At 47.2% G+C, this 26,484-nt stretch overlaps 1 protein-coding gene across 5 annotated transcripts in view; it reads left to right on the forward strand.

Annotated features, from left to right (window-relative positions):
- LOC119386996 (rap guanine nucleotide exchange factor 4) overlaps positions 1 to 26,484 on the forward strand; it is a 387,003-nt gene that overhangs the window by 288,640 nt on the left and 71,879 nt on the right. For all 5 annotated transcript variants that reach the window (XM_037654296.2, XM_037654297.2, XM_049413333.1 and 2 more), the window contains one exon: positions 16,690 to 16,862. In XM_037654296.2, the coding sequence (XP_037510224.1) occupies positions 16,690 to 16,862 (173 nt within the window). The remainder of the gene's footprint in view (positions 1 to 16,689; positions 16,863 to 26,484) is intronic.

The raw sequence follows: 26,484 nt of genomic DNA on the forward strand, positions 1-26,484 counted from the left end.
AATTCCAGGATGGAACGAGGTTCGAACCTGGGCCCTCTGCGTGGGAGCCCAGTATTCAACCTCTGAGCCATTCCGGTGCTTGAGACTGCTTGGCAAAAAGGTCCTATACAGGCTTCATGTCGGGAAGGAACCACATTAGCATATGCAATATTGCGTGGTAGAAGAGTAAAATAAGCACCAAGCGTCGCACAACGCGAATTCTGCAACCAGGCGTCACACAATGCGAATTGCGCAACGAGTAGGTTGTGAAATGCTTCCAACCCATTACAAAGATATCTACCATAATTCTTCGTTGTCATCAGGCACAGCATCAACAAAGTGCGCATAATGCCTTACATGCGTTTAGCAGGTACCACGGATCTCCGTAAAATGACGAAAAATGGCAGAGTGCCTGCTGCCCTACTTCTCAAAAATTAGAATGATTTAGAGCGTAGTGGGTTCCTCGCAAGTGCACTTGTATTGGTTGCCAAGGAAGCCTATAAGCGCAGATCCATTTCCTCGGGGTCTCAGTAAAATTACAATGCTTTATAGCGTAGTGGGTTCCTCGCAAGTGCACTTGAATTGGTTGCCAAGGAAGCCCATGAGTGCATGATCCATTTCCTCGGGGACTCAGTAAAGTTCTGCGCCCCCCCCCCCCCCCCCGTCTCTCTCCCACGTCAACGTATGTTATACAGCATGACGGGAGAGGGAAATAGCGAACGGGCATTCACCCAATGCAAATTACATAACTGGTGGGCCGTTTAAAGCTTCCAACCCATTACAAATGGCTGAGCCATAATTCTTCATCGTCATCAGTCGTCGCGTCAACAAAGTGCACATAATGCCTTACAGACGTGTAGCTGGTGCCTCGCTTCTCCGCAGAATGACGAATAATGGCTTAGTAGGCGCTTCCCAACTTCACAAAAATTGTGATTTATGGCGTAGTGGGTACCTTTCTAGTCTACTTGTATTGTAGCCCCAAGAGAGCTTACAACGGACTCTAGAAACGCCGCTCTTCCAGCTTTCGCTGTGACTGTGCTGCGGTTTCAGCGCAGGCCTGGCGTTTTTTTTTTTCTGCAAGCATTCCGCGTACTGAAAAAGGTTTTCCTTGTCAAGTATGTATTAAATACTGCCGCAGCGATGGATTTACAACTCGGCTTGGATGTTGTGAGCCTGGTCGTGCCAAGATGAGCCTTTTGTTAAAATAGACACTAAACACGAAAAAGAATAAAGTGAAGACAAAAAAACGACGCCGAATTTATCTCTTCGTCTTTTCGTTCTTTTTCGTTTTAGCTTCTTCTACGCCGTTCACCACACCACACACACACACGCACGCACGCACGCACGCACACACGCACACACACACACACACACACACACACACACACACACACACACACACACACACACACACACACACACACACACACACACACACACACACACACACACACACACACACAAAAGAAAGCTGACTTGCCAACTTTATCAGCAAATCAATCTTAAGAAGTACAGCGTAGTGCGGATATGCTGACAGCCAGGCGACAGTACGTTATCTTCGTCAGATCCCTTACTCAGGTTCTGACTCTATAACTGCAAACTTGTTCCCGTACCTACCGATCAGATTTTTTCCCCGTTCCCTCGAGGTGCGAAACACGTCGTCAGCCGTGTTCCAATTCTTTCTTCAATTCGGGAGCATTTGCTGGGTTTCTATTCTTGCGCGGGAACTAGTGCTGTCCACTCGTAAACCGTTTCGGAACTGCATTATAGAAGCGGTGCCGAGCTAAATTTAGGTCTTTTTTCAATCGAATTCTGACAAAAGCAGACTGAGTTCTTTCCTAGGCCCCGAAGGTATGTACATCTCCTATCACGCCTCGCTTTTTTCCTTCTGCGCCCCGAGTAATAGTTGGCGTGTATTCTGAGTAGATTGGAGCTGTCATATTTTCCGAGCCTGCGAGTACGAATGTCCTTACAGAATTGGCCACGGGCGGCTGTCTGTCGTGCTTCTGCCGATAGCAGTGATAGAGCAAGTAAAAAAAAAAATGAAATGCGAGCTACGCACGTGCGCTTAAATGGAGATGGAACCGTAGTAAACAGCAGATCTTCCTTTTTGTGTGTGTGCGTGTTTGTGCGTGTGCGTGTGTGTGTGTGTCAAATGTACTGTATTTTCTGGCAGTGGTTATTGACATAGGCGTATCCATGAAGGTAAGGGAGGTGTTCAGATCCCATGCCCCAACCTACGAAAATTTTGTAGAGTTTGTAGATGCGGTGGTAGACGCATACAACTCTCCTCCACCCTCTCCCTCTATGCATAGGCGTGCGTGTGATGGGGAGGGGGTGGGGGGTGGCCGCCATTCTTAATCATCTGAAGGGGGCGCCAATTCTGCCCCATACTTTTACTCAGTTGGACCTTTCACATCGTTTTTCAATGCGCAGCGTTATGACTACGCATGATTTTTGACGGTAATGCCGACCAAGGACACCTGATGTGGCATTCAAAGATCTGTTTACTTCCCGCCTTTACTTCCGGACCAGTGGCAGGCCGTTGTGAGAAGCACGTCATCGCTTCATTTATCGTTTTTGCATCCGTTGCAACGCTCGTTTACTTTCGGATTCGACCAACCGGGATGCGCTGCCGTGAAACTTTGTCCCCTCCCCCCCCCCCCCCCCCCCCCCTAATGGAGAAGCATGAGCACGCCTCTGCCCCTATTCTTCCATGTTCCACCCTATCCGAGTAGGAGCCGTCACTGACGACCCTGACATTGGCAGCAGTGGCACCTTTCAAAAGAGTGAGAGCGCCCGAGGCGCATATATGACCTGGCTAAGCTGCGTAACGATAACTACAGTGATACGCAAGAACCACGGACTACAAGAAAGAAAAACAGAAAAGCCAAAAAAAAAAAAAACGACAGTGCTGGTAACTCTACACAGAGTTGTGGCCAGCGAGAGCATCACTGCTGAGGTTCCGTCACCTGCTTCCCGAACGTGTTGAGCCCAATAGTTAACTTCGCGCCAAGGTCGCGAGCTCACAGAAACACGAAGGAACACGTACACACATAGACATCGTGTTTCTGTGCGGTCGTAATTTTGACGCGATGTTGGCTATTGATTCCAGACGTGCACCAACTAGCCCAACATCTATACTAGTGTTGGGCCCGTTTGTTATTAAGCTTTACCGTGAGAAGACCGCTTGTTTAAGATGGAAGCAGCTCCCGGTGGCTAGCACCGACGGCATCAATACCCTTATTCGAGAATCTCAAGACGTGGGGACGCCGAAACGCGTAGGGCGAAGCATGCGAAATCTCGGCTTTTCTTTCCCGGTGCTTCGACTCATTTTCTCCCGGCGGTGAACGACACCGCACTCGGGCTAACGTAGCTGTGACATAACTATTCCTCGTCGCGCCCATCCCATGCATATACATGAATGCCTTTGACATTCCCGTCAGAGTTACTTCAACCTGTTATGCTGTCGCGCGTGCGTTACCGTCACAATTCAATGTCATTAGTGCACCGTTCCCGCGAGTATCAATAAATAACTATAGCGGCCGTAAAAAAACGTAGGAACGTGTCTTCGGTATATTTTGTTTGTCTTGTCGGAACCTGCCGTCAGGTACCTTGACTTTCAGAACACGCGTGAATGTGAGCGCCCCGCTCGTGCCTCTAGCCATAACGGAGCCCCGAAAATGTCACGACGCAGCAGCTGTCGTACGCACTTGGCTGCGTTAATGCAGGCGACGCGTAAATGGGAAACGCCAGTGAGCTAGTATGCGCGCTTAGTTTTGATCATGCAACTGCCATGTGTTTATACGTTCGAGAGTTATTTCAGTGTTTACCTTTTGGTTTAGTGTAAGCAAGAAATAATGAGCAATATTAAGCGGGGTGCACTCGCTTTCTCTCACGTCTCGTTAGTCGGAGGGAGCTATCAGAACGACAAAGGAAAGACGATTGTATTTCGATAATAAAGCCGTGCGTAAATAGTGCCCAATACAACGTGTAAACGACAGGAAGCTTAGCATCTTATACCGTGCTCACTCAACAGCAAGCCTATCAACCAATTTAAGGAAAACTGGCACAGCACATTCACACGTAGCAGGGTTCGCAGCGTTGGTTTTCACATTGCTTGCTGAAAAATTCTTCAAGAACCGAAATCTCCGGTGACCATCCTTCCTTCTTCCCCCCATTTCCTTTAGTTGTTCCGCCGTTTCAGGTAATATTTAGATTGTATTAAATGCAAAGCGAAGGTTTTACATTCATGTCAAGTGCGTGTCGCTTCTAATAAATAAATTGCTGCCTATCTGTGATCCCTTATTTGCGACGGACTAACTACAATATAATCACCGCGTATTAACGCGATAGCGTTAAAGAGCTCGTATCGCAGAAATTGCGCTGTCGGCGTCGGGGCCGTTGGTTGTGAGCGAAAAATCATCATCATGTCCGTGACCGAAAAATCGAAAAAGCTGCAAATAAAATAAATAATAAAAATGTTGGGTCCGAATGAGAATCGAACCCAGGCCGTCTGCGTGGCAAGCAGGTGTTCTACCACACAGCCACGCCTCTGCTTGGAGCTGCAGTGAAAGTAACTTTCGTGCTTCCCAAAAATACGCGTCCTGTATACAGGTGTCACAGTACGAGATGTAATATCGCAGTAGTATTGCGTGGTACAAATGTTCATTGCCATAGGGCGTCACACCATGCCAATATCATAACGACTTCGTGGTTTAAAGACAGCCACTCATTACAAAAGGCGCACACATTAGTGCGCGTATTCCCTTAAGACCACGTAGTGGGTGCATCGCAACTTCGAAGAAGTTTCTCGCGCATAATTGCTCCTGGTTTAAAGCATGCTACCCATTACATAAGGCACACGCCTTAGTGGGCGCATTCTGTTAAACCCTCGTAGTGTTCGAACTGCGCAGTAGGAACAGAATATCGCTATCGCGTTCAGCTCTTAAAGGCGAAGCTTAAGCGTCCCCCAATTTTTATCCGCCCGTATAAGTCATGCAAATTAATTTTACACTTTGCAGAGTTGGCTCCGCTAAATATTCTCGAAGATTGCGAAGATATTATTTTCACTCGGTTTCACTAACCAGTGTCACTTTCCCGTCTTCACAAACTGTCAGTTTCAGCCATCGCTGTCACTGCCACCTTCTCTGCATTGCTGTGAAGGCACCACCGTGCACAACGAAATTCACGTATGAGCCGCACCATGAGGGTTATCAGCGATTATATATATATATATATATATATATATACATATATATATATATATATATATATATATATATATACATATATATATATATATATATATATATATATATATATAAGCAGTGGTCTACCTGCGTTTACTTTTGTCTTGTAACTACCGCCCCTTTGCCCGTTTTGTCATTAACGGTAACTTCCCGCAATTCGTAAGTGTACTTTCCGTATTCTTGTTGTGTGCGATGTCATGCGCAAATCCACGCGAACAGGAAGGAAAGAACGAATGACGCTTTAGGTCGACTTGCGCTGCGTTTTTGTGACAGCTGCTGCGTTGGCGTCACGAATAACAAACGAATATTCGCGCGTTTATACGTGAGAACTTCTCACTCTTGTTCTCCCCTCAACTTCGCGTTTTGTCGTCCTGTTCTCGCGGAAAACTAGAGTGCGCAACGTGGCAACGAATTTCCTTACGTTCTCGTAATCAGAAAGGAGCGCGGGCGGAAATTAAAGGGACGCGTAGGCTTTGGATGAAAATGCCGAACGCCAGGCGCCTCTCGCAGCAGGTAGTACATGCCAGAGTTCCGGCATATGAGCGCAGTTGCTTTTATTTGTTGGTAAGGTAGTCGGTGCTTTGTTACGAGGTTACGCGTCAGGTTACGAAACCTGACGCGTCGTTGCGCCTGGCAACAGATGGGTACATACGTTTTAATTTACTCGTGTACCGGTGGCATTCTCGTGCGATGAGTTTCCTGAAAAGAAACGAAGTTTGGCTGCCAGGTGCGGCTGCAAAAGACAGGCTATCTATCTATCTATCTATCTATCTATCTATCTATCTATCTATCTATCTATCTATCTATCTATCTATCTATCTATCTATCTATCTATCTATCTATCTATCTATCTATCTATCTATCTATCTATCTATCTATCTATCTATCTATCTATCTATCTATCTATCTATCTATCTATCTTATCTATCTATCTATCTATCTATCTATCTATCTATCTATCTATCTATCTATCTATCTATCTATCTATCTATCTATCTATCTATCTATCTATCTATCTATCTATCTATCTATCTATCTATCTATCTATCTATCTATCTATCACATACACGCACGTTCACGCACGCACGCACGCACACACACACACACACACACACACACACACACACACACACACACATGCGCGCGCGCACACGTTGGTAATAATATCCGGGGTTTTGCATGCCAAAACCACCAGATGATTATGAGGCATGACCAAGTGGAGGGCTCCGGAAATTTTCACCATACGGTGTTCTTGAACGTGCACTGACATCGCGCAGTACACGGGCTCCTTGGATTGCACCAATGCTATAATGACTGCCGCGGCCGGGGTGTCACCCACGTTTTTATAAGTTGAAAAGAATGGAAATTTTCGTACTGGCAAAGCAGGGCATTGCTATCCGCCTCGTGCGCTGCTGCTTTCAGTGGTACTAGTGGCGCCACCAACGGCGGACGGTGGCGATAGGTGGATATGCGCGGCTCATAGAAGCCGTGGGCAAAGCGCCTGTTACTCTCCGTTTTTCTATCCATGTTTCATTCTGGTTTGATATTTGTACTGCCGACGCTGCTCCAATAGACAACCATGCCGTCTGTTACGTCGATTGTTCTGTATTATTTGTTTTAAAATGACAGGCCCGTTTTTTTATGCGTGCGCGCGATGCACTGCGCACGTTTCTTACGTGCATGTGTCCAAGTTGTTTGCGTGATCTGTTAACACAGATGAAATAAAAATTGTTGCAGTACAAAACAGCATTCTTGTTTTATTGAGCACCCCAAACAGTACAACAATGACTATTACGGCTGTATGTCTGCTTAAGAAACGCACAAAAGTCACGCGATTTTATCTTCGCCCAACGCTCGTAGCACTCAACTAGGCCAAGAAAACCAAAATCTAACTTGCTGAACGTTTTAACAGCCGTCACACAGCTGCATAATAATGCGTGAAAGTACTGTACCAAATGACCAACAAACATTCACACAGCGTTTTTTTTTTTGTTCACAGACCGTATTAACATATGAGGAAGTTCTAACTGCATTGCAATCACATATTTCAGAATATCTAATCACTTTCACCATTGAAGCCACAATCCTCTAACACATGCGCTGTAAATTGAGCATGGTATTACTCAGACTTATATAGGAAATGCGCACGCGTGGCATTACTCAGATTTATATAGGAAATGCGCACGCGTGCAATGTATCTCGTATGCTAGATTCTCCTTTGGTACGTGCACCTCAAAATAAAATGCGATTCTAGAAGTAATGTTCGCGGAGTAGCGAGCATATAGCAGAACAACTACTTACAGCTTCACTTACCTTTGCAAAAACGGTATTCCAATTGCAATTCAATATTAACCGACGCAACAACGATAACAAGACGCTTGTTGCACACAGGCGCACCAGGTTGACGCTCGAGGCCAAGCGCGGTATTTTAAGTGTAGCACAATCGTGCGCGTACAGTACGCTAGAATATTCTGGCACAATGTCGTCAAGCTTGCAGTCACTTCAGCGGTTCCCACGATGTAGCACCAGTTGACGTCCTCGCGTCATCAAACTTCTACGACGCCGAGAACTACGCACAGAGCTGACTTGGAAAAAGGCGGTCTTGCAGGAGGCCATCTTGTCCCGCAACCAACGGACAAAAGTACACAACTGAGGCGCCTGAAACATTGCCGTTGATGAGATGGCAGCTGAACGAAATCAGGGCTCATCGTCCGACGTGTGGCCACCGCCTTAACACAATATTAACGTTGCAACGTTCAAGGAAGACGCGACGAAACGACGAGCCCAGCCGGTCTTGTCGGATGCGCTACAGCCACTACAGCACAGTGCACAGCGCGCGCTCTCACGGCCACCGAAAGAAGTAAAAGAAAGTGGAGAGAGGAGTTAGCTTGGAGCATGGCTAGGGTAGCATGGCCAGTCGGTGGAAGCAAGAGGACGTGTTGCGTCATCGGTGTGGCGTATTGTCGAGAGATGGCGCTAGTTTGTTTTTGCGCAACGAAATCGCAAACTTGATTCAAAATGCATGGGATCCTGTGGGGGGTTGGGAGAGGGCACACCCGCCTTAGCCGAGCGGTGGCGCCACCATACCGATGCACGGGGCGGATATCGTGACGAAGAAAAAATCGAGCATTTTGCAGACAAAAAGGTACTATTAAACAGGTTCGGTTACTGTGCAAAGTGACGGAGAAAAAAAGTCACAGTTTCGCCGCAAGGGCGAAGCAATGAATGCGATAGCAAGGAACTAATGCTATACGAAGTGAGGCTCGCCAATGGATACTCTCAGTTTGAACAGCGCTTCTGTTGCAAAGGCGGCCGAAGCAGCGAAGGAAACTAGCGTGCTTCAAGTGTCGAGCTGTGACACTTGATAGTTCGCGCTCATCTTCTGTTCGTTTAGCGGCGTCCCTGAGCTCGAGTGACATTCGTACGCGCCGTAACATGAGCGCGGACATCACGGTGAAAGCGTGAAACATTCCTCTACCCCTCGCCACGAGAAAACCGCGCGAGGAGACAGCGGAAGGGCAAGCTTCTCCCATGCGCAAATATAAGAAGAAGCGAGCGAGCTCGCCGACGACTTTTAAATGCGGCCGTCGGGCTCCTAGCGCCACCTCGCTGGTAATGAAGAAACGCTTATTATCGCCTGCTGTCTCCGAGTCCGTCCAGCGCTAAATGGTGTGTATATAACGCTCGCCGTTAGCTACGTGGAGGATCTACGTTTCGTGGCGTAGTGGATAGCGCCGCTCGCTGTGGAGCAAGAGGTCCCTGGTTCGATTCCGCGCTTCGGAAGCATTTTTCTGAGTTATTTTTCTGTGGGGCCTTTATATATATATACATACTTATACATATACGGTGCATGACGGCGGCGACGGCGACGGCGACGGCAAAATCCAGCCGAGACTGTCCATATAATTGCTATCGCAATAAAAGAAGACAGAAAATACACTGCGCGTCATAGTCAGATGATAGGAAATTACACGCATTTACTGTAAAAAACCGAATATTAGCTAATTACCTTATTTACAAGGTAAACATAGCCGTTCCCGCCCTGGGAATTCCAGCTCATGGTGCGCAGATATAGGCCGTCCTATAAATAAGACAAATAAACAACGAAGACAAAAGAAAGGACAGTCGGCAGCTTTGGGAAAGGTACTCCGGAGATTGCAAACGGTGGCTCTGGCCGTGGGCAAATATTGTGCGCGCGCCTGCTGTGTTAGTTTCCCACTGGGCTGCTGGAAATGGAAATAGATACCTTCTAGAAAAGAAAAAAAGAAACATCGTTATGTTTTTGTTATGTACTTAAGGGCCTCGCGATCCGCGTTACGTAAGATTGTCTTGAGATAGGTTACGTGCGCACTCGGCGGCTGGGCGCGAACGGATGCTTAAAATAAGGAAGCACAATTGCGTCGGCGGCGTTTAGAAAATTGTAGTTGGAAGAGCAAGCTATAGCAACGCCTGCGTACGCCAAGAAAATGAGACAAATATGTTTCTCTCCTTCCTGGCGGCTACCGCTGACGCCATAATCAATCACTGCGCCGTTAAAATAGGCTAGCAAGAATACTTCCGTGCCCTCAGCGATCCAGGAATAGCAAACTTGAAGGATCGATGGATGGATGTTGTGATGACTACATAGGAAGAAGAGGAGGAAGAAAGGGAGATGAAAGAGAGAGAGAAAATGCAGCGAAGCTAGCCATTGTATGTGCTGGGTGGCCATCCTGTGTTTGGGAAGGGAGGTTAAGATAATTTAAAGTTATAGGAGAGACGTGAGAAAATGAAGGAGGAAAGAGAGAGAGAGAGAAATGCAAAGGTTTGACCAGGTTGCTTCCGATGTTCTACCCTACATGGGGGAAGGGAAAGAGGCTGAAGAAGAATAGGAAACAAGAAGGAAAGAGAGGGCAAGTGATACGCCTGAACATCGCAGCGTTTACCGCGCAAACCAGTGGAGACGGCCGCAAAGAAAGAGAAAGTTATGTCTGAATTAGCTGTTCTCTAAAAGGAGGTGATAACTGAGGGGGTGCCAAATTATTTTAACTATATGCCCTTGTTGGGAAACGACACTGCAAAAGCGTGATTGTTTTCACATGAGTGAATATGACGTCGACCTTCGTGGATCCTTCCGGAAGGAACGTGATCGAGAATTTTCGCAGTTTACTAGTGTGTTGTCTGTCGTTACCAATTTAATTAACGCTATTTTAAATCGGTCAAGTATTCGCGCGCGGGTGCTTGGCCCATGTATAGACATTGTTTCAACGAAGAAAACAGAAACTTCCTAGGTGACTCATTATTATCGGTCATTTGGTCATATTATTCTTAGCGCTGTGTCGTCTACAAAAGTTGTAGACGACACAGCGAAGTAAAAACACGTGACCACTATCTCTCACATCTGTACATAGGAGATACGCAGTGTAAAATAACGTTAACAACCAATAAGTTTTGACTCTTTCCGAGGAGGGCTGCTGAGATTGAACAACATACGTTGTTCAACACGGATCGCGTTGCTACTGATTAATCATGGCGAACATGCCTAATACCCTGTCAGGACGACAATACGGGCTGGTACACAGTGCTATAGCGCAAATCAAGTAGGCGCTACGTTGAACGATTGCCTTCGACGTGAAATCAGCGCCGTCGTCTCTTTGCCCTTACAAGCCACTATCGAAGAGCCCGACTATACGAACGCTGCTGCAGCTGTTGCCATTAGGTCAACGCACGATGTCCTTCATCCGGGCTACTGCGCAGCTGGCGCTCTTCGGGGCCCGCGTTCATTAAAGAAACGTCTTACTCTAGAGTGGTTCGTGGGAGATAACTTTAGCCACTCTCGAAGCAGAGAGAGAGAGAGAGTGAGATAGATAGATGAAAAGCAAAAGGCAGGGAGGTTAACCTGATAGTAGTAACCGGCTTGCTACCCTGCAAAGGGGTGGGGAATAATGGGTCGGAAAGAGGACAGAGAGAGAGAGAGAGATAGAGATGAAATAAAACCAAGAAAATACACACGTAAACACACATGCAGGATGTTCCAATCAGAGCCATTCTGATAGAGCGGTTGAACGCAGAACATATCATTCAAAAAACCGGCTGGCCAGTACGAAAACGTCAGCGGCGATCAAAAAAAGGGCTCGCTGAATTTTCTTTCCTTATCATGCAGGGTAGCCTACCGGGCTCAGCCCTGGTTAACCTCCTCGCCTTTCTTTTATTCTTATTCTCTCTCTCTTTCCTTATCATGCACTCACCTACTATCACCCTCGCTCGAATTACTGCTTCTCGGCCTCCAACACGGGCACGTAGCTCGTACGCTTTCACTTTTCAAGATGAATGCGCGCTCCATGTAGGAGCCACCACGCTTCACGGCGAAGCCTCTCGAGAGTGCTCTGTTTGTCTAGACGGGGATTTCGATGTCCAGACCGGGAGTTGCTCAAAGGCGCTCGAAAAATCTCTCGGTGTCGTCTCGCTTTCCCGCGCGGCGTTGCCTAATACTAAGATGCTCCGTCGCGGCACGCCTCGTATACCACCGGCCATTCTTCGTCATTACGACGTGTTTTGCTTAGCCGAAAGAACACACGCACACGCGATCGGATTCTTCGTTTACCTGGAATCTTTTAGTTGCGTTGTTTTACTTTTGCACTGCTGTTTCTTTTTGTCTGCCCCGCCTATTTCGAGTGCGAAGCCAAACACGGGCGAACGTGAGCTATTATTATATGACGGGGACGAAGGCGTTGTCCAAACACCGCTGTTTTCAGTTGACCCTTTCAGGCTGGCACTCCTTTAGTCCTTTCCCGCGCAGTTTCCCAATCTCAGTGCCCCATCTCACCGGGACTGCGTCTATTATAGAATCCGAGCGCTCAAGTGATTCAGTACAGACTCCTCTCTGGCGACGTTAGCGTAGCCTCTTAGGTTCGTAGACTGCCGGGTGTTTTCTTCGTTCCTACAGTATTGTTTTCGCTCATAAACTTATGAACAGTCAATAATAAAATATGTCGAGTATATTTTTGGGAGTGGCACTATTTCCAGAAAAATATCGACAAATATTAATAGCATAATTATATTTCATCTATGCTTATATTACTGTAAAAACTTATGCATGAAATTTATGAGAAACTGAAATAAATCGTTCATCACTTGGCAAAAAATAAAAATAAAGCGAAACCTTGTTGACATGACCGGTAAGTTTTCGTACAGAGCGGTAAGCTTCTATGAACAACAAACACTACCTGAACTTTGTCGTGCGTTGCATACGAGGCTGTATATCTACATAGATTGGTCTTATGTTCGTGGGAGAGTCCAGCGTTGGGCCCTGTGAATGGCGCAGGCCTGTCACAAGGATGAGGTACAGCGTGTAGTGCTGATCTTAAGGAGGGCTTGCGCAACTCTTGCTGTACAAGAAAGATTTAATCGACTTTCATTGGCAGCATTCGTCACGTCTTCATCTATACGTCTGCTATTCTTTCCTGGCGTTGGAGTACCGCCTGTGACCTGTTGTTTACGGTGTTCATCCTCATACATTACACGCGGGCTTTACGAGCACTCCAGTTGTCAAAAACTTTCCGCGCGCTTTTTTTTTTCTTTCGTTTTTTTCTGGCGTGTGGGACGCGGCTAAGCATGTTTTATGTTTGCACTTGGAGGCGTATGCTGCGGTATTCAAACTCGCATTATGGCGGAACGTAGTTAGGCAAAGACGGAGCTAAAAGGCGGCACCGACAGGTTTAATGGATGCGTGCTTATATAACGAACCCGAAGCACGCAATATGCAAGTTATTTGGCGTTCCCATGGAAACGAGGCATTCACGATACTTTTAGCGTATAGTCGGTGCGCTGTATAAGGGCCATTAGCGTCTCCGTGCTATTCTAGGCACGTGGGGGTTATCGTGCTACCGGACATCAACATTAATTTTTGCGACCTTTTGCGATGTAGCTCTTTACTTCTTTCTGTTTGCGATTATTGTTGCGTGCACTCTACGTGTCCTCAAATACCGGCCCTCACGGCAAGCCCTCGTATGCACACAGCTACGACCCTCTACTTGTATCGTGCCGGAAATGCATTTAGAAGTATTTATGGGTTCTTCTGAGATCGGAAACTGCGCAGTTCAAGCAGGTCGTTGGTCTTGTTGCATGTCGCGAGTACTTTTACCCGGTCTTATACGCTCCGCGCCATAGATACACTTCTGTTTTCGGTTTCTATCTATCTATCTATCTATCTATCTATCTATCTATCTATCTATCTATCTATCTATCTATCTATCTATCTATCTATCTATCTATCTATCTATCTATCTATCTATCTATCTATCTATCTATCTATCTATCTATCTATCTATCTATCTATCTATCTATCTATCTATCTATCTATCTATCTATCTATCTATCTATCTATCTATCTATATCTATCTATCTATCTATCTATCTATCTATCTATCTATCTATCTATCTATCTATCTATCTATCTATCTATCTATCTATCTATCTATCTATCTATCTATCTATCTATCTATCTATCTATCTATCTATCTATCTATCTATCTATCTATCTATCTATCTATCTATCTATCTATCTATCTATCTATCTATCTATCTATCTATCTATCTATCTATCTATCTATCCGCCTTCGTCTGGCTGCACTCACGATCACCTCTTTAACTTTGTGTAGACCAAAATTGCATTAGAGGGTAAGAGGATTTGACGAATATGACTGTCGGGTCAGGGCATGAATAACGTGAAAATCCTGTCGCGTGCGTCGTCAAGCTTTCCTCCAGACACGTGTGGCACGTACCCGTTTACCACAGGCCGCGGTGTACGGGTATGCGCCACAGGTGATTGATAGTATTTCCACCCAGGAACGACGAGAACAGACATTAGTCATTTAAATGAGAGAGCGTTAAGAAAAACCGACATCGGCAGCATTGACCCGACGAACGGAAAGAATAAGAATTAGGATCCCAGCAGGAATCGAACCCAACATTCTGCGTGGCAACCAGGTATTCTACAACAGATCCCCGCCAGGTATAGAAACCCAATGCCGGCGTAATGGTGGTGCAACGTCAATTGTGGTTGTGGTGCTGGCTATCTAATTTTATAACAAAGCAATAAACGCTACATATGCACTCCTACGATGCAGGCGTCATATCAGATTAGCGTCTGTGGTTCCAGTGTTGGCTCCGCTTTTATAGCAGTCTAATAAACATTCAATTTGTATTCCCATGATTCAGCAAGCTATATTGAAGCATTTCTCGACCCCGGAGGAAAATATTAACGGAAGTTACGTATGATATTCACATGATTGCACCATAAAGTGCTCTTAGTTTCGATAATACTGACGTATGTACTCTAACGTGAGGGCTTACGTTACGTCGCACCACAAGTTACCCTTTAAACAGCAGGGTGGTCGACGTGCCTGGTAAGCCCACGATGTGCGCACAGCTACTACACTCACAAAAACACGTCGATCCATCTCGTAGCCTGTGGGTCAAAACCATAAAATACAGCATTGAAGTACTTCGCACGAAACCGATTCCTACAACGCGTGGGATCTGCCGAATTTTTTTCAATTAGTAGAAATTAAGAGGCACCGCTTTTCCGCGGGGACATAGGAGATAGTGGAATCGTTTCTTGTGGCCTGATGATGACCACCTTGGCCACGATATTTGAATTGATCGAGCAGTAGCATAGCGTCTTGCGGATGAGCCTATATTAAGACGTAAATAGTTTCGCGTTTGGAACGTGTTCGTAACTAATTAGAAACCCAATCATAAGGTTTGAATCAATCAGCTAATAGATTACTTAACACCGCTATTATGTAGTGCTTGCCAAACAGGCACTGACGCCTCATTACGGTAATTACACATCGCAGATAAAAACAAAGCAAACGTGCGCAGGAGCGTGTCCTCGTGGCCTAGGGCTTTTGTGTTCATTCGCGCTCCGCCCTTGCATTGATAGACCAATGCTCCTCTCGCGTCATCTGTGGTGCGTACATACATTCCTGCAGTGAACGGTTGATGATAAGAACATCATATAACTTCGAGCGGAACGCATGGCTTCGAAATCGCAGTCCTGAGTCCCGAATGCTTCCTATTTGTGTTCCTGTTCATCTGTACGTAAAACTTACTCTCTACATGATGAAAGACTGTATAGGCTTACAAACACGGACACGTGGCAGAAGCCCGGACAAAACAAACGCCGACCAACAATTGAAAGGGCGTACAGGGACGGAAAAGAAAGTAGACACAGAAGCTTATCTGCGCATGCCTAGGCAAGAGGCGATGCCTATCCGGCACGCGTGGGAAAGAACTGTTCAGGAGTTTAATTTCTTCCGTATGCATGCTAATCGTCGTTTGACTCACACGTGCGCTACTACTATTAGGGGCGAAGCTCCTAAAGCCGTGGGTCTGTCCCTCCTAGCTCGTACGTGACCGCCTATGCCGCGCGTATGTGCCAGTGGTGATGGCAACGAAGCAGCGCGAGTGTTCTTGGCCCAGCGCAGGGACGAAGACGTTGCAGTTCTTTCTCTGATCGATAAAGCGTGTTTGTCGGGCTCCGTGTCCTCGTCAATCCCACGTCGTTACACTGGTGGAGGTGTGGGTAAGCTTCATGCTTGGCAGTCCATCGCGGAGCCGACAATCGAGCCCAGAATCGCCACCACGCGTCGAAACACCGGTACACCGATTCAGTCGCCGTCTGCTAGTCGTCATGACCGTGTACCTCGCACCCAACCTGTCTATCGGGGACGTCAAGTCGTTTATAGACGCTGCGTTACGTGACTACGACAACAAGAACCGTCCGTTTGTGCTGGTTGGGGACTTCAACGTGGACCGCATTGCCAATGACTGGATCGTGCAGCACATGCTTTCCAAATACGCACTCAGATGGATCCATATGCATCCTACCACGATCCAAGGGACAGGCATTTACTTAGTGTTTGCAAACTTCCCACTGCAGCCAGTACAAGAACCTCTCTCGCTTCATTTCACGGACCATAAAGCCGTCATAATGAAGGGACCTCGCAATCCAGCCGCCACGACAACGACGAAATGAAAAGAACAAACGAAGAAACGAAACAACAAACGAATAAGAACAAAATAAAAGTTGATTTTGTATAATATGCGCACAGTCTTACGTCTTTCTAATGATGTAATGGGCTAACTTTCACGGGAGAGTTACGGTTTACCGATGATCTCCCCCTCTCGAGCTTCGCCCACTTATCATCATTCATTCCGTGGATATGGCGTGATTTTTTATCGATATACCAGGTCTCAACCATCAGACGCGTTTCTTCCTCTGCCTATATAAAACTGCGCATTTATCGCGTTTTGGCACGCCTACCGTATTTTAGCACGAATTCCTACCAACTGACTTATCCTTCTGCCACCCTAAGCTTTACACTCTGCGTTTTCTACATATACCAATGCGTCATACGTACCAAATGTGCGCCTGTATATTTTGGCTAATGTGTTCGTGCGTTTCTTGACGCTGCAGGTTCCACACGGCGGCGAGAGAGCCGGGCGCAGTCGAACGGCACCCTGCGCACCATCCCGCCTCCTGCGGCGGCGCCGGCAAAGCCAGCCGCGGCCGAACCAGCACCGCTGCCCTCTCGGCATCCGCCGTCGCCCACCGAGCCGTTCCACAGCAATCGGCTACTCGTGTCTCAGGTGAGGGAGAGATTCTTAACAGAGATGGACGAAAGTGTAGTTGTAATCGACAGTAAACCGCGTCGCAAGACATAGAGGAACAAGAAAAGGACTACCGAAGATGCCGTCTGGGCATTTTAAATTTGGCGATATTGTCAAATTTAGATAGATAGATAGATAGATAGATAGATAGATAGATAGATAGATAGATAGATAGATAGATAGATAGATAGATAGATAGATAGATAGATAGATAGATAGATAGATAGATAGATAGATAGATAGATAGATAGATAGATAGATAGATAGATAGATAGATAGATAGATAGATAGATAGATAGATAGATAGATAGATAGATAGATAGATAGACAGACAGACAGACAGACAGACAGACAGACAGACAGACAGACAGACAGACAGACAGACAGACAGACAGACAGACAGACAGACAGACAGACAGACAGACAGACAGACAGACAGACGGATGGACGGATGGACGGAAAAGAAAGAAAGAAAGAAGAAAGAAAGAAAGAAAGAAGGAAGGAAGGAAGGAAGGAAGGAAGGAAGGAAGGAAGGAAGGAAGGAAGGAAGGAAGGAAGGAAGGAAGGAAGAAAGGAAAGAAGGAAAGAAAGGCTGGCAGGTTAACAGGGTCCATAGGCCTGTTGGCTACTCTGAAATGGGGAATCTGTAAGGGCAGATATTATGAGGACAGGTGAAATAAAATCTGTATGCCCACTGCTGTTTTTCAGTCGGTCCTTAAGCTTTGAAACACCGCAAAACCGAAAAGAATGTAGCGTTTTTAGAGCGATTCTGGTCGATGACGACTGGTACGAGGGTACAAGAATTCCTGTTCCCACGTTGTGACGGTTATCAATTTTCTAGGGCCTGCCGTCGATCGCCTCTCTGTCACTGACGCGACGACAGTCGCAGAGAAAGTGCGCAATCGTCTTTCTACGTCCGCATGCATGGCATATCTGGGCTGGTGGCCATTCCGATGACGCAGAAAAGAGGCAGTAAAACAACCATCTTGCAAAGCAACCGCATATTGACAAGAGATGGTGGAATACCACTATGTCCAGAACAGCACATCTAGACGAACGCCACAAGTTGCTGGGTGCCTTGAGTTCATCTCAGCCTTTTTCATTGTCATCTCGCTCCCTGGCGCAGCTTGGTGCCATAACCAGTGAGCTAACCTGACTACGGGTGACTGTAAATGGTTCGCAAAACATAGGACACCGAAAACGTCAGGTCACGCCCAAATTTGCAGTCCCTACGAGAACGTGGATGAAAAGAGGCACACAACGCTTCCTATATCGAAGCCATCTCCACAACTGAAGTTTCTGTTGGGAGTTCGCATTGCTTTATTCGGTGTTTTTATTCGTGTCCCTGTAAATTAACGTGCCTCTATGTCTTATTATAAAAGGAAGTGCTGGCCGGAAGGAAGGAATGCTAACTGGGCAGGGATGTTAACTAGCTTAGCATAACCAATATGTTACCCTGCACAGAGGAAAAAGGATGGGGGAGATTGAAAGAATATTAAAGAAAGAAAGAGGAAGTGTTGGAAATTTTCTCTTAGGACCAACGACTCTTGCTTTGGTGCGACTATATATATATATATATATACAGTACAACATCGGTGATAGGATCATGGCTCGTACAAATTTCGGGGTGATACGAATTTTTCTGTGGTCCCGGCCAAGGCCCATTAGACTGCGATGTATTGGAGTACGGTTGCTGCGAGCCGATTTTCTCCCCGCGATGTTTGACAGTAACGTACCCTAGTGCAAGGTACGAACAGATGCTGCCCGCGCTGTCGCGGAAGACGCGGCAGTCACGCGCGGGCGCGGGCATGCGCGCTGCGCGACCATCAACGGTGCGTCATAGCCTCCGAGATAGTGCGCGAATCTTGGAGGCCTTTATGCGCCTTCGCGTTTTGATTGCAGGTGACGTTGACGTCGCGTTTTTTTCTTTTCCGACGCGTTGACGCGTGCTCCTGTGCTCGAGGCAGCAGCGTCTTTGTACTGTGTTAAACACGTGCCTGCCACGTCGATGCAAGCCATGTCCACGCAATCAGACGTTCTATGAAACAAGACTGAACCTTGGGCTGCGGGCCCGTCATGAAGTTCCATGAAAGGTGGACGAAGACCCCAAGAGACGAAGCCGACGGTCTTGGCGAAGGAGCTGGGCCTCGCAACATACGCGCGCACCTGCCAACTCTCTGATTTGCACGGGATACCACCGAATTCTGAGCAAACCTCCCGTATGTGCGGGCATGGCTGTAAATCTCCCGAAAAGCACCCCCAACACCACAGCGATAAGAAAATAACAGCATCAAATGACAGCGATTCTAAAATTTTCTGGCCATCATCTATCGCGTGCAAAGCGCTTCTGAAGCCACTTTCGCCGCAGTACTCTGGTGTCATGCAGAAAAGCGTAGTAAGATCAGGAAAGGTCTACTAGCGATCACGGGTCACAACACATCTGGGCCATTAATTACACACGCGCGCATGCACCGTATATTTAATAGTACAAGTATGATCGTTGTCGTCTAAAAACTTTACTGGCAATCATTCAGAGCTGTTCACGACGTCGCTGCGGCGCTGAGAAACAATAAATCAAAACGTATGCCAACTTTCTTTCTTTTTCTTTTTGTGCTAATTTTTTATGTTTTGTGGTGATACGAATACTTTTGGTAACCGATTCGTATCAGCGAGGTTTACGTATATATATAAGGTAACTTTCTTCAGAGTCCTTTTATGCCGCTTGTCCAAGAGAAGGAGGAAACGCGATCGTTTACCAGGAAAGCGTAGCATATAACACAGCTGTCATACCGTCAGCGAGAAATGGACCAGTGCCATTTTTCTTGCAGAATTATGAACTATGCGCTGAAGCAATTTTATATAGCGTCTTTTTTTTTTCTACAACGCTCGCAGCAGTCGCCGTCGTCGTTAACTCAGCGTACTAACTTTGAAACTCGTTCGGGCGAAAAGGACTTAAATAGCCATGTGTGGACAGAGAGGAAGAAAAAAAACCAATAACTAAAACAAGGAGATTAATGCCTTTCGTATCCAACACCTCGACAGAAAACAGCGATAGCTTTCGTTCTTTGCTCTCTCTCTCTCTCTCACTTTCTCTCTCGCTCAGTTCTTGCTTTTCTTCATGGCTGGACGGTGAGTGAGTATTCGTGTGCAGGTGTAGAAGGCTTCAGTCCATTTCCATATATTTTCCCTCCCACGTTCTCAGCCCACCGGGCTGTAATAAATAACCGTGTCTGACGTCGTCTTTTTTTAAATATTCGCCGTCATTCGTGCGGACCCACACGCACTGTTATTATGATGTTAACTTGCTTTATCCGTGAGGTGCACCGTCGGTGTGTGGGTGGTATCGAATATATGCGCTAACGAAGCTGTCCCCCCCTGCAGAGACCCATTAGAAGAGCATAGGAAGTTCGTTCGGGCCAGTCGTGTGCGATTTTTTTTACAGCGAAAGCTGTTATGAGATCATTTCACCGGCCGTTTTTGGTGCCGTAGTTGTCCGCCGCCGCCGCCGCCGCCGCCGCCGCTGCCGCCGCCGCCGCCGCCGCCGCCGCCGCCGCCGCCGCCGGTGTCCGTAACCAGTATCGCTCGAAATAAGAAAAAAAACTAAATAAGAAAAAAATTCCAGGATGGAACGAGGTTCGAACCTGGGCCCTCTGCGTGGGAGCCCAGTATTCAACCTCTGAGCCATGCCGGTGCTTGAAACTGCTTTGCAAAAAGGTCCTATACAGGCTTCATGTCGGGAAGGAACCACATTAGCATATGCAATATAGCGTGGTAAAAGAGTAGAATAAGCACCAAGCGTCGCACAACGCGAATTCTGTAACCAGGCGTCACACAATGCCAATTGCGCAACGAGTAGGTTGTTGAATGCTTCCAACCCATTACAAAGAGCTCTTCCATAATTCTTCATCGTCATCACGCACAGCATCAACAAAGTGCGCATAATGCCTTACATTGCGTTTAGCAGGTACCACGGCTGTCTGTAGAATGACGAAAAATGGCACAGTGCCTACTGCCCTACTTCTCAAAAATTACAATGATTTATAGCGTAGTGGGTTCCTCGCAAGTCCACTTCTGTTGGTTGCCAAGGAAGCCCATAAGGCTCCCATGATCCATTTCCTCAGGGTCTCAATAAAGTCAATTCTCTCTCTCGCTCGCTCTACGTTTCTCTGGTTAAAGTGTGTTATAAAGCGTGGTGGGACAGTTAAATAACGACCGGACGTCACACAATATGCATTACGTAACTAGTGGGTCGCTTAAAGCTTCCAACCCATTACAAAGGGCGCAACCATATTATTCATCGTCATCAACCGCCGCATCAACAAACTGCACATAATCGCTTACATATGGTACCTCGCTTCTCCGCAGAACAAGGAAAGTGTCGTGCTGGGTGCTTCCCAACTTCCCAAAATTACGCTTACAAAGGCCTCTGCCATAATTTTTCAACGTCATCAGGCACAGCATCAACAAAGTGCGTATAATGCCTTACATGCGTTTAGCAGGTACCAACGCTCTCCGTAGAATGACGAAAAATGGCACAGTGCCTGCTGCCCTACTTCTCAAAAACTACAATGACTTATAGCGTAGTGGGTTCCTCGCAAGTGCACTTGTATTGGTTGCCAAGGAAGCCCATAAGCGCATGATCCATTTCCTCGGGGTCTCAGTAAAGTTATTCGCCACCCCCCCCCCCCCCGTCTCTCTCCCACGTCAACGTATGTTATACAGCATGACGGGAGAGGGAAATAGTGACCGGGCGTCACCCAATGCAAATTACATAACTGGTGAGCCTTTTAAAGATTCCAACCCATTACAAAGGGCTGAGCCATAATTCTTCATCGTCATCAGTCGTCGCGTCAACAAAGTGCACATAATGCCTTACAGACGTGTAGCTCGTGGCTCGCTTCTCCGCAGAATGACGAATAATGGCTTAGTAGGTGGTTCCCAACTTCACAAAAATTGTGATTTATGGCGTAGTGGGTACCTTCCTAGTGTACTTGTATTGTAGCCCCAAGAGAGCTTAACGGGCTCTAGAAACGCCGCTCTTCCAGCTTTCGCTGTGACTGTGCTGCGGTTTCAGCGCAGGCCTGGCGTTTTTTTTCTTCTTTCAAACCACGCTACGTCGAATCGAGTAATTTGCATCGAAGCCGGGGGAAGCGCTTGACGTTACGCTTTCGCGCTTTTTCTTTCTGTTCACTTCGGAGCATCGTAGGCTTAAGCATAATTGGCATTCCAAGTTCTTTTTAATATTCACTTCTTTTTTTTAAAGGTCCCTTGGCGTGTTTTTCTGTCTAGAGGCCCGAAGTTAAGGGTGATGTGCTGTTAGCTGTCCAATATGTTTATAATGCTGCCGTTTACGTACAAAAAAAGATGTGGGTGTCTATGAAGATGTTGTTTACATAGGCAAATCTGTCTTTTCGTTTTTATTGCGATAGCAATTATATGGACAGTCTCGGCTGGATTTTGCCGTCGCCGCCGTCATGCACCGTATATGTATAAGTATGTATATATATATAAAGGCCCCAAAGAAAAGTAACTAAGAAAAATGCTTCCGAAGCGCGGAATCGAACCAGGGACCTCTTGCCCCGCAGCGAGCGGCGCTATCCACTACGCCACGAAACGCAGATCCTCCACGTAGCTAACGGCGAGCGTTATATACACACCATTTAGCGCTGGACGGACTCAGAGACAGAAGGCGATAATAAGCGTTTCTTCATTACCAGCGAGGTGGCGCTAGGAGCCCGACGGGCGTAAAGCCCCTTGATGTTGGAAAGTAGCGACGCTCCTTTATCCACGCCGGCTCATCCTCGCCGCGCCGTCAACCTCCTCTTTTTTCACCCTCTCTTTCGCGGAGCCGGCGCATCCGCAACGCTGAATGGCTGCGACGCGCGATAGCTCCCAGTCAGGTGACCCTGACGTCACGAGAAGCGAGCGCAAGCAAACTTCGCGCGCTTTCAGCTGCTCACGCCCGCCATGAACCCTCCAGGCGTCAACCCTCCAGGCGTGTGTGTACGGGTGTGTGCAGGTGTATGCGTGTTTGTATGTGCGCATATGTGCGCCTGCGTTTGTATGTGCGTGTGCGCACGTGTTAACGTGTGAGTGCATGTGCGTGCGTTTGTGTATTCGCGGTGTTTGTGCGTGTACGCACGTATGTGTATGCGTGCGCCTGCGCGTGCGTGTCTGTATACTCTGTATCACTTGTGCATGCGCGTGCGTTTCTGTATCACTGTGTATGTGCGTGTGTGTCTGTATCGCGTGTGTATGTATGTGCCTGCGTCTCAGTATCGCGTGTGTATTTATGCGCGTGCGTGTCTACATCGCGTGTGTATGTGTGTGCGTGCGTGTCTGCATAGCGTGTGTATGTGCGTGCGTGTCTGCATTGCGTGTGTATGTATGTGCGTGCGTGTCTGTATCGCGTGTGTATGTATGTATGTGCGTGCGTGTCTGTATCGCGTGTGTATATCTGCGTGCGTGTCTGTATCGCGTGTGTATGTATGTATGTGCGTGCGTGTCTGTATCGCGTGTGTATGTATGTATGAGCGTGCGTGTCTGTATCGCGTGTGTATGTAGGTAAGAGCGTGCGTGCCTGTATCGCGTGTGTATGTAGGTATCAGCGTGCGTGCCTGCATCGCGTGTGTATGTATGTGCGTGCGTGTCTGTATCGCGTGTGTATGTATGTATGAGCGTGCGTGTCTGTATCGCGTGTGTATGTATGTGCGTGCGTGTCTGTATCACGTGTGTATGTATGTGCGTGCGCGTCTATATCGCGTGTGTATATATGTATGAGCGTGCGTGTCTGTATCGCGTGTGTATGTATGTATGAGCGTGCGTGTCTGTATCGCGTGTGTATGTATGTATGTGCGTGTCTGTATCGCGTCTATATGCGCGTGTATATGTATGTGCGTGCGTGTCTATATCACGTGTGTATGCGCATGTGTATGTAAGTGCGTGCGTGTCTGTTCGCATGTCCACGCACGTGTGTCTATAACACGTGTGTACGCGCGTATGTATGTGCGTATCTATAATGCATGTGTATGAGCGTGCCTGCCTGTATCCCGTGCGTATGATCGTGTGTATCTATGTGTGTGCGTGTCTGTATCGCGTGTGTATGCATGTCCGTGTGTGTACGTATGTGCGTGTCTTTATCACGTGTGTATAGGCGTGTGTGTGTGCCTGCGTGTATGCATCGTGTGCGTGCGTGCGTGTCTGACAGCGGCATTGACACAAAAAGGCTTCGGGCTCACTCATTTGGCCCAATTTAAGTAAACCACCACATTCCTTCTTGGGTGCCTTCTTTTAGCTCATCAAGACCACAATTATGAAAAAAATTCTCGCCTATACTTTATGCTGGTTACATTATATGCGTTAATACACCGTCTTAAGGACAGCCCAGGCGGCGACGGGAAGGTAAACCGCTCAGCCGCCAGTTGATATACTCATTTTTTTTCGAAGCGCTTATTTGTATATACCGAAGCGTCTTTAAAAATATATTTGTCACTTTGTTCTATCGGAAGCCCACTTTCGTCATGACTATTGCTTAAGAAACAGGTTCTCATTTGACGCTTCAAGGGGCTGATTAAACAAGCGCGCGCAGTGATTTTAATGCGGCTGCGGCGAGCCAGTGGAGGGTTCAGCGTGCCGTGCGCAGCGCGCCGGCCAGGGGAGGGGAGAAATCCGAGGAGAATTGATGAGGAAAACGCGCGCGCGGAGGAGAGTGTCGCTACTTTCTAGATCAAGGGACTTTAGACGGGCGCATTTAAAAGTCGTCGGAGAGCTCGCTCGCTTCTTCTTATATTTGCGCATGGGAGAAGCTTGCCCTTCCGCTGTCTGCTCGCGCGGTTTTCTCGTGGCGCGGGGTAGAGGAATGTTTCACGCTTTCACCGTGATGTCCGCGCTCATGTTACGGCGCGTACGAATGTCACTCGAGCTCAGGGACGCCGCTAAACGAACAAACAGAAGATGAGCGCGAACTATCAAGTGTCACAGCTCGACACTTGAAGCACGCTAGTTTCCTTAACCGCTTCGGCCGCCTTTGCAACAGAAGCGTTGTTCAAACTGAGAGTATCCATTGGCGAGCCTCACTTCGTATAGCAGTAGTTCCTTGCTATCGCATTCATTGCTTCGCCCTTGCGGCGAAACTGTGACTTTTTTTTATGTTCTAACAAGCGAATAGTGCACACTGATTATAAGTGCTGCGGCTTATCGTTCCTTTCACAGAGTGCAAGCGGTTCACGAAGGTTGGTTAGAACTGAAGCTGCGATTGATATTTGTAAGATGACGGATCAGCTCACTTAATGAACGGTATTCAGCGATGCATTGTATTCGTCGGTCAGATAAGGTAAACACCTTCGGTATGTACGAGTGCTCAGGTCGGTCCTGATTGTACAGCCGTTTTATGTTAAGCGCGTGAACAAAGGAGCTAGGCTTATGTCGCGAACAAAATATTCACGAAGCGTTCATACAGTAAAAATGAATACGTCGCGAACTATCTCGAAGGCTTAACAACTAAAGTGTAATTGTCAGAACGAATGCACAGGAGTGTGAACGACGTCGTTATTGCTACGTGAAACAAAGCTGCGACGAGGACAATGGAGGACAAGGCATACACGCAGCAAAAGTGCTACGCGAAGCGAACAGGAAGGCGCTACTAAGGAGTTCGTCACTTTTATGAAACGGGGGCTTTGTGACTCGCAGATTCGGCGTAACTCACAGATGTCGGAGCATTTTTTCTTAAGATGAATGTCAATTAGCTATCGAGATAATGAATGAAAATTAATTGAACGAGCTCACCGAACGAGCAGACGGTTTTATTGTGAGCAACTGTGATCGTCGCGGTACCTGGCGGAGCAGGTCTCACTCACGAGCTTTTTTCTGCGTGGCCTCCGTGATCCGATTCGGCTGCGCGCGAAACGCGAGGTTAACCTAAGGAATACACCGCGGCACACGAAGGCCGATGTGCGTCGTTCAAGGTTTAGGATCGCCTCTAATTTGTGTCCTTTTTTGCTCCTAATCTCTATTAGTCGCTACGACTTCTCTACCTTAACGGAGAACGAGTCAGATGTAGTAAAATTTGCCCCATGGAGAGCAGCTCTCGCCACGACCAAGGCAAGTTCGCTTGTCGGAGTGTTGGCTACGGCTAGGTACTCTTTCGCGCTTTCGCTTGCTTTCCTGTGCTTTCGCTAATCAATCTAGGTGCTAATTAACACACGGCTCTTGATACGACGAGCTTTGGCAACTGCATATCTGTCGTCTTCGATCGTTCAACTGTAATTTAAATACGATCACTGATTTCGCTGCGCTAATGCTTCCGCGTACGCGTTGCTATTTTTATGACGGCTCGTAAACTCCCCTAATGAACTTCCATTTTCCTCACAGGGGATCTTACGAGGACGGAACGAACTGATGATGCAGACAAAACAATGTGTGAGGGAACAATGCAGATTCGTGTGAAGAGGATTTCGATTTTTTCATTAGACATGGGGCGAGTGGCGCTTATCAAAGCGTGGAGTCATTAGGGCTGCGGACGAGCAAAGGGTGCTTTGTGTTTTCCAAAATATTCAGTGATCGATGAGCTCATTGGGTGAATCATTAGCGGTATAATTGCTGG

This window comes from Rhipicephalus sanguineus, chromosome 3, assembly GCF_013339695.2.
Source record: "Rhipicephalus sanguineus isolate Rsan-2018 chromosome 3, BIME_Rsan_1.4, whole genome shotgun sequence".
Classification (NCBI taxonomy): Eukaryota; Metazoa; Arthropoda; class Arachnida; order Ixodida; family Ixodidae; genus Rhipicephalus; species Rhipicephalus sanguineus.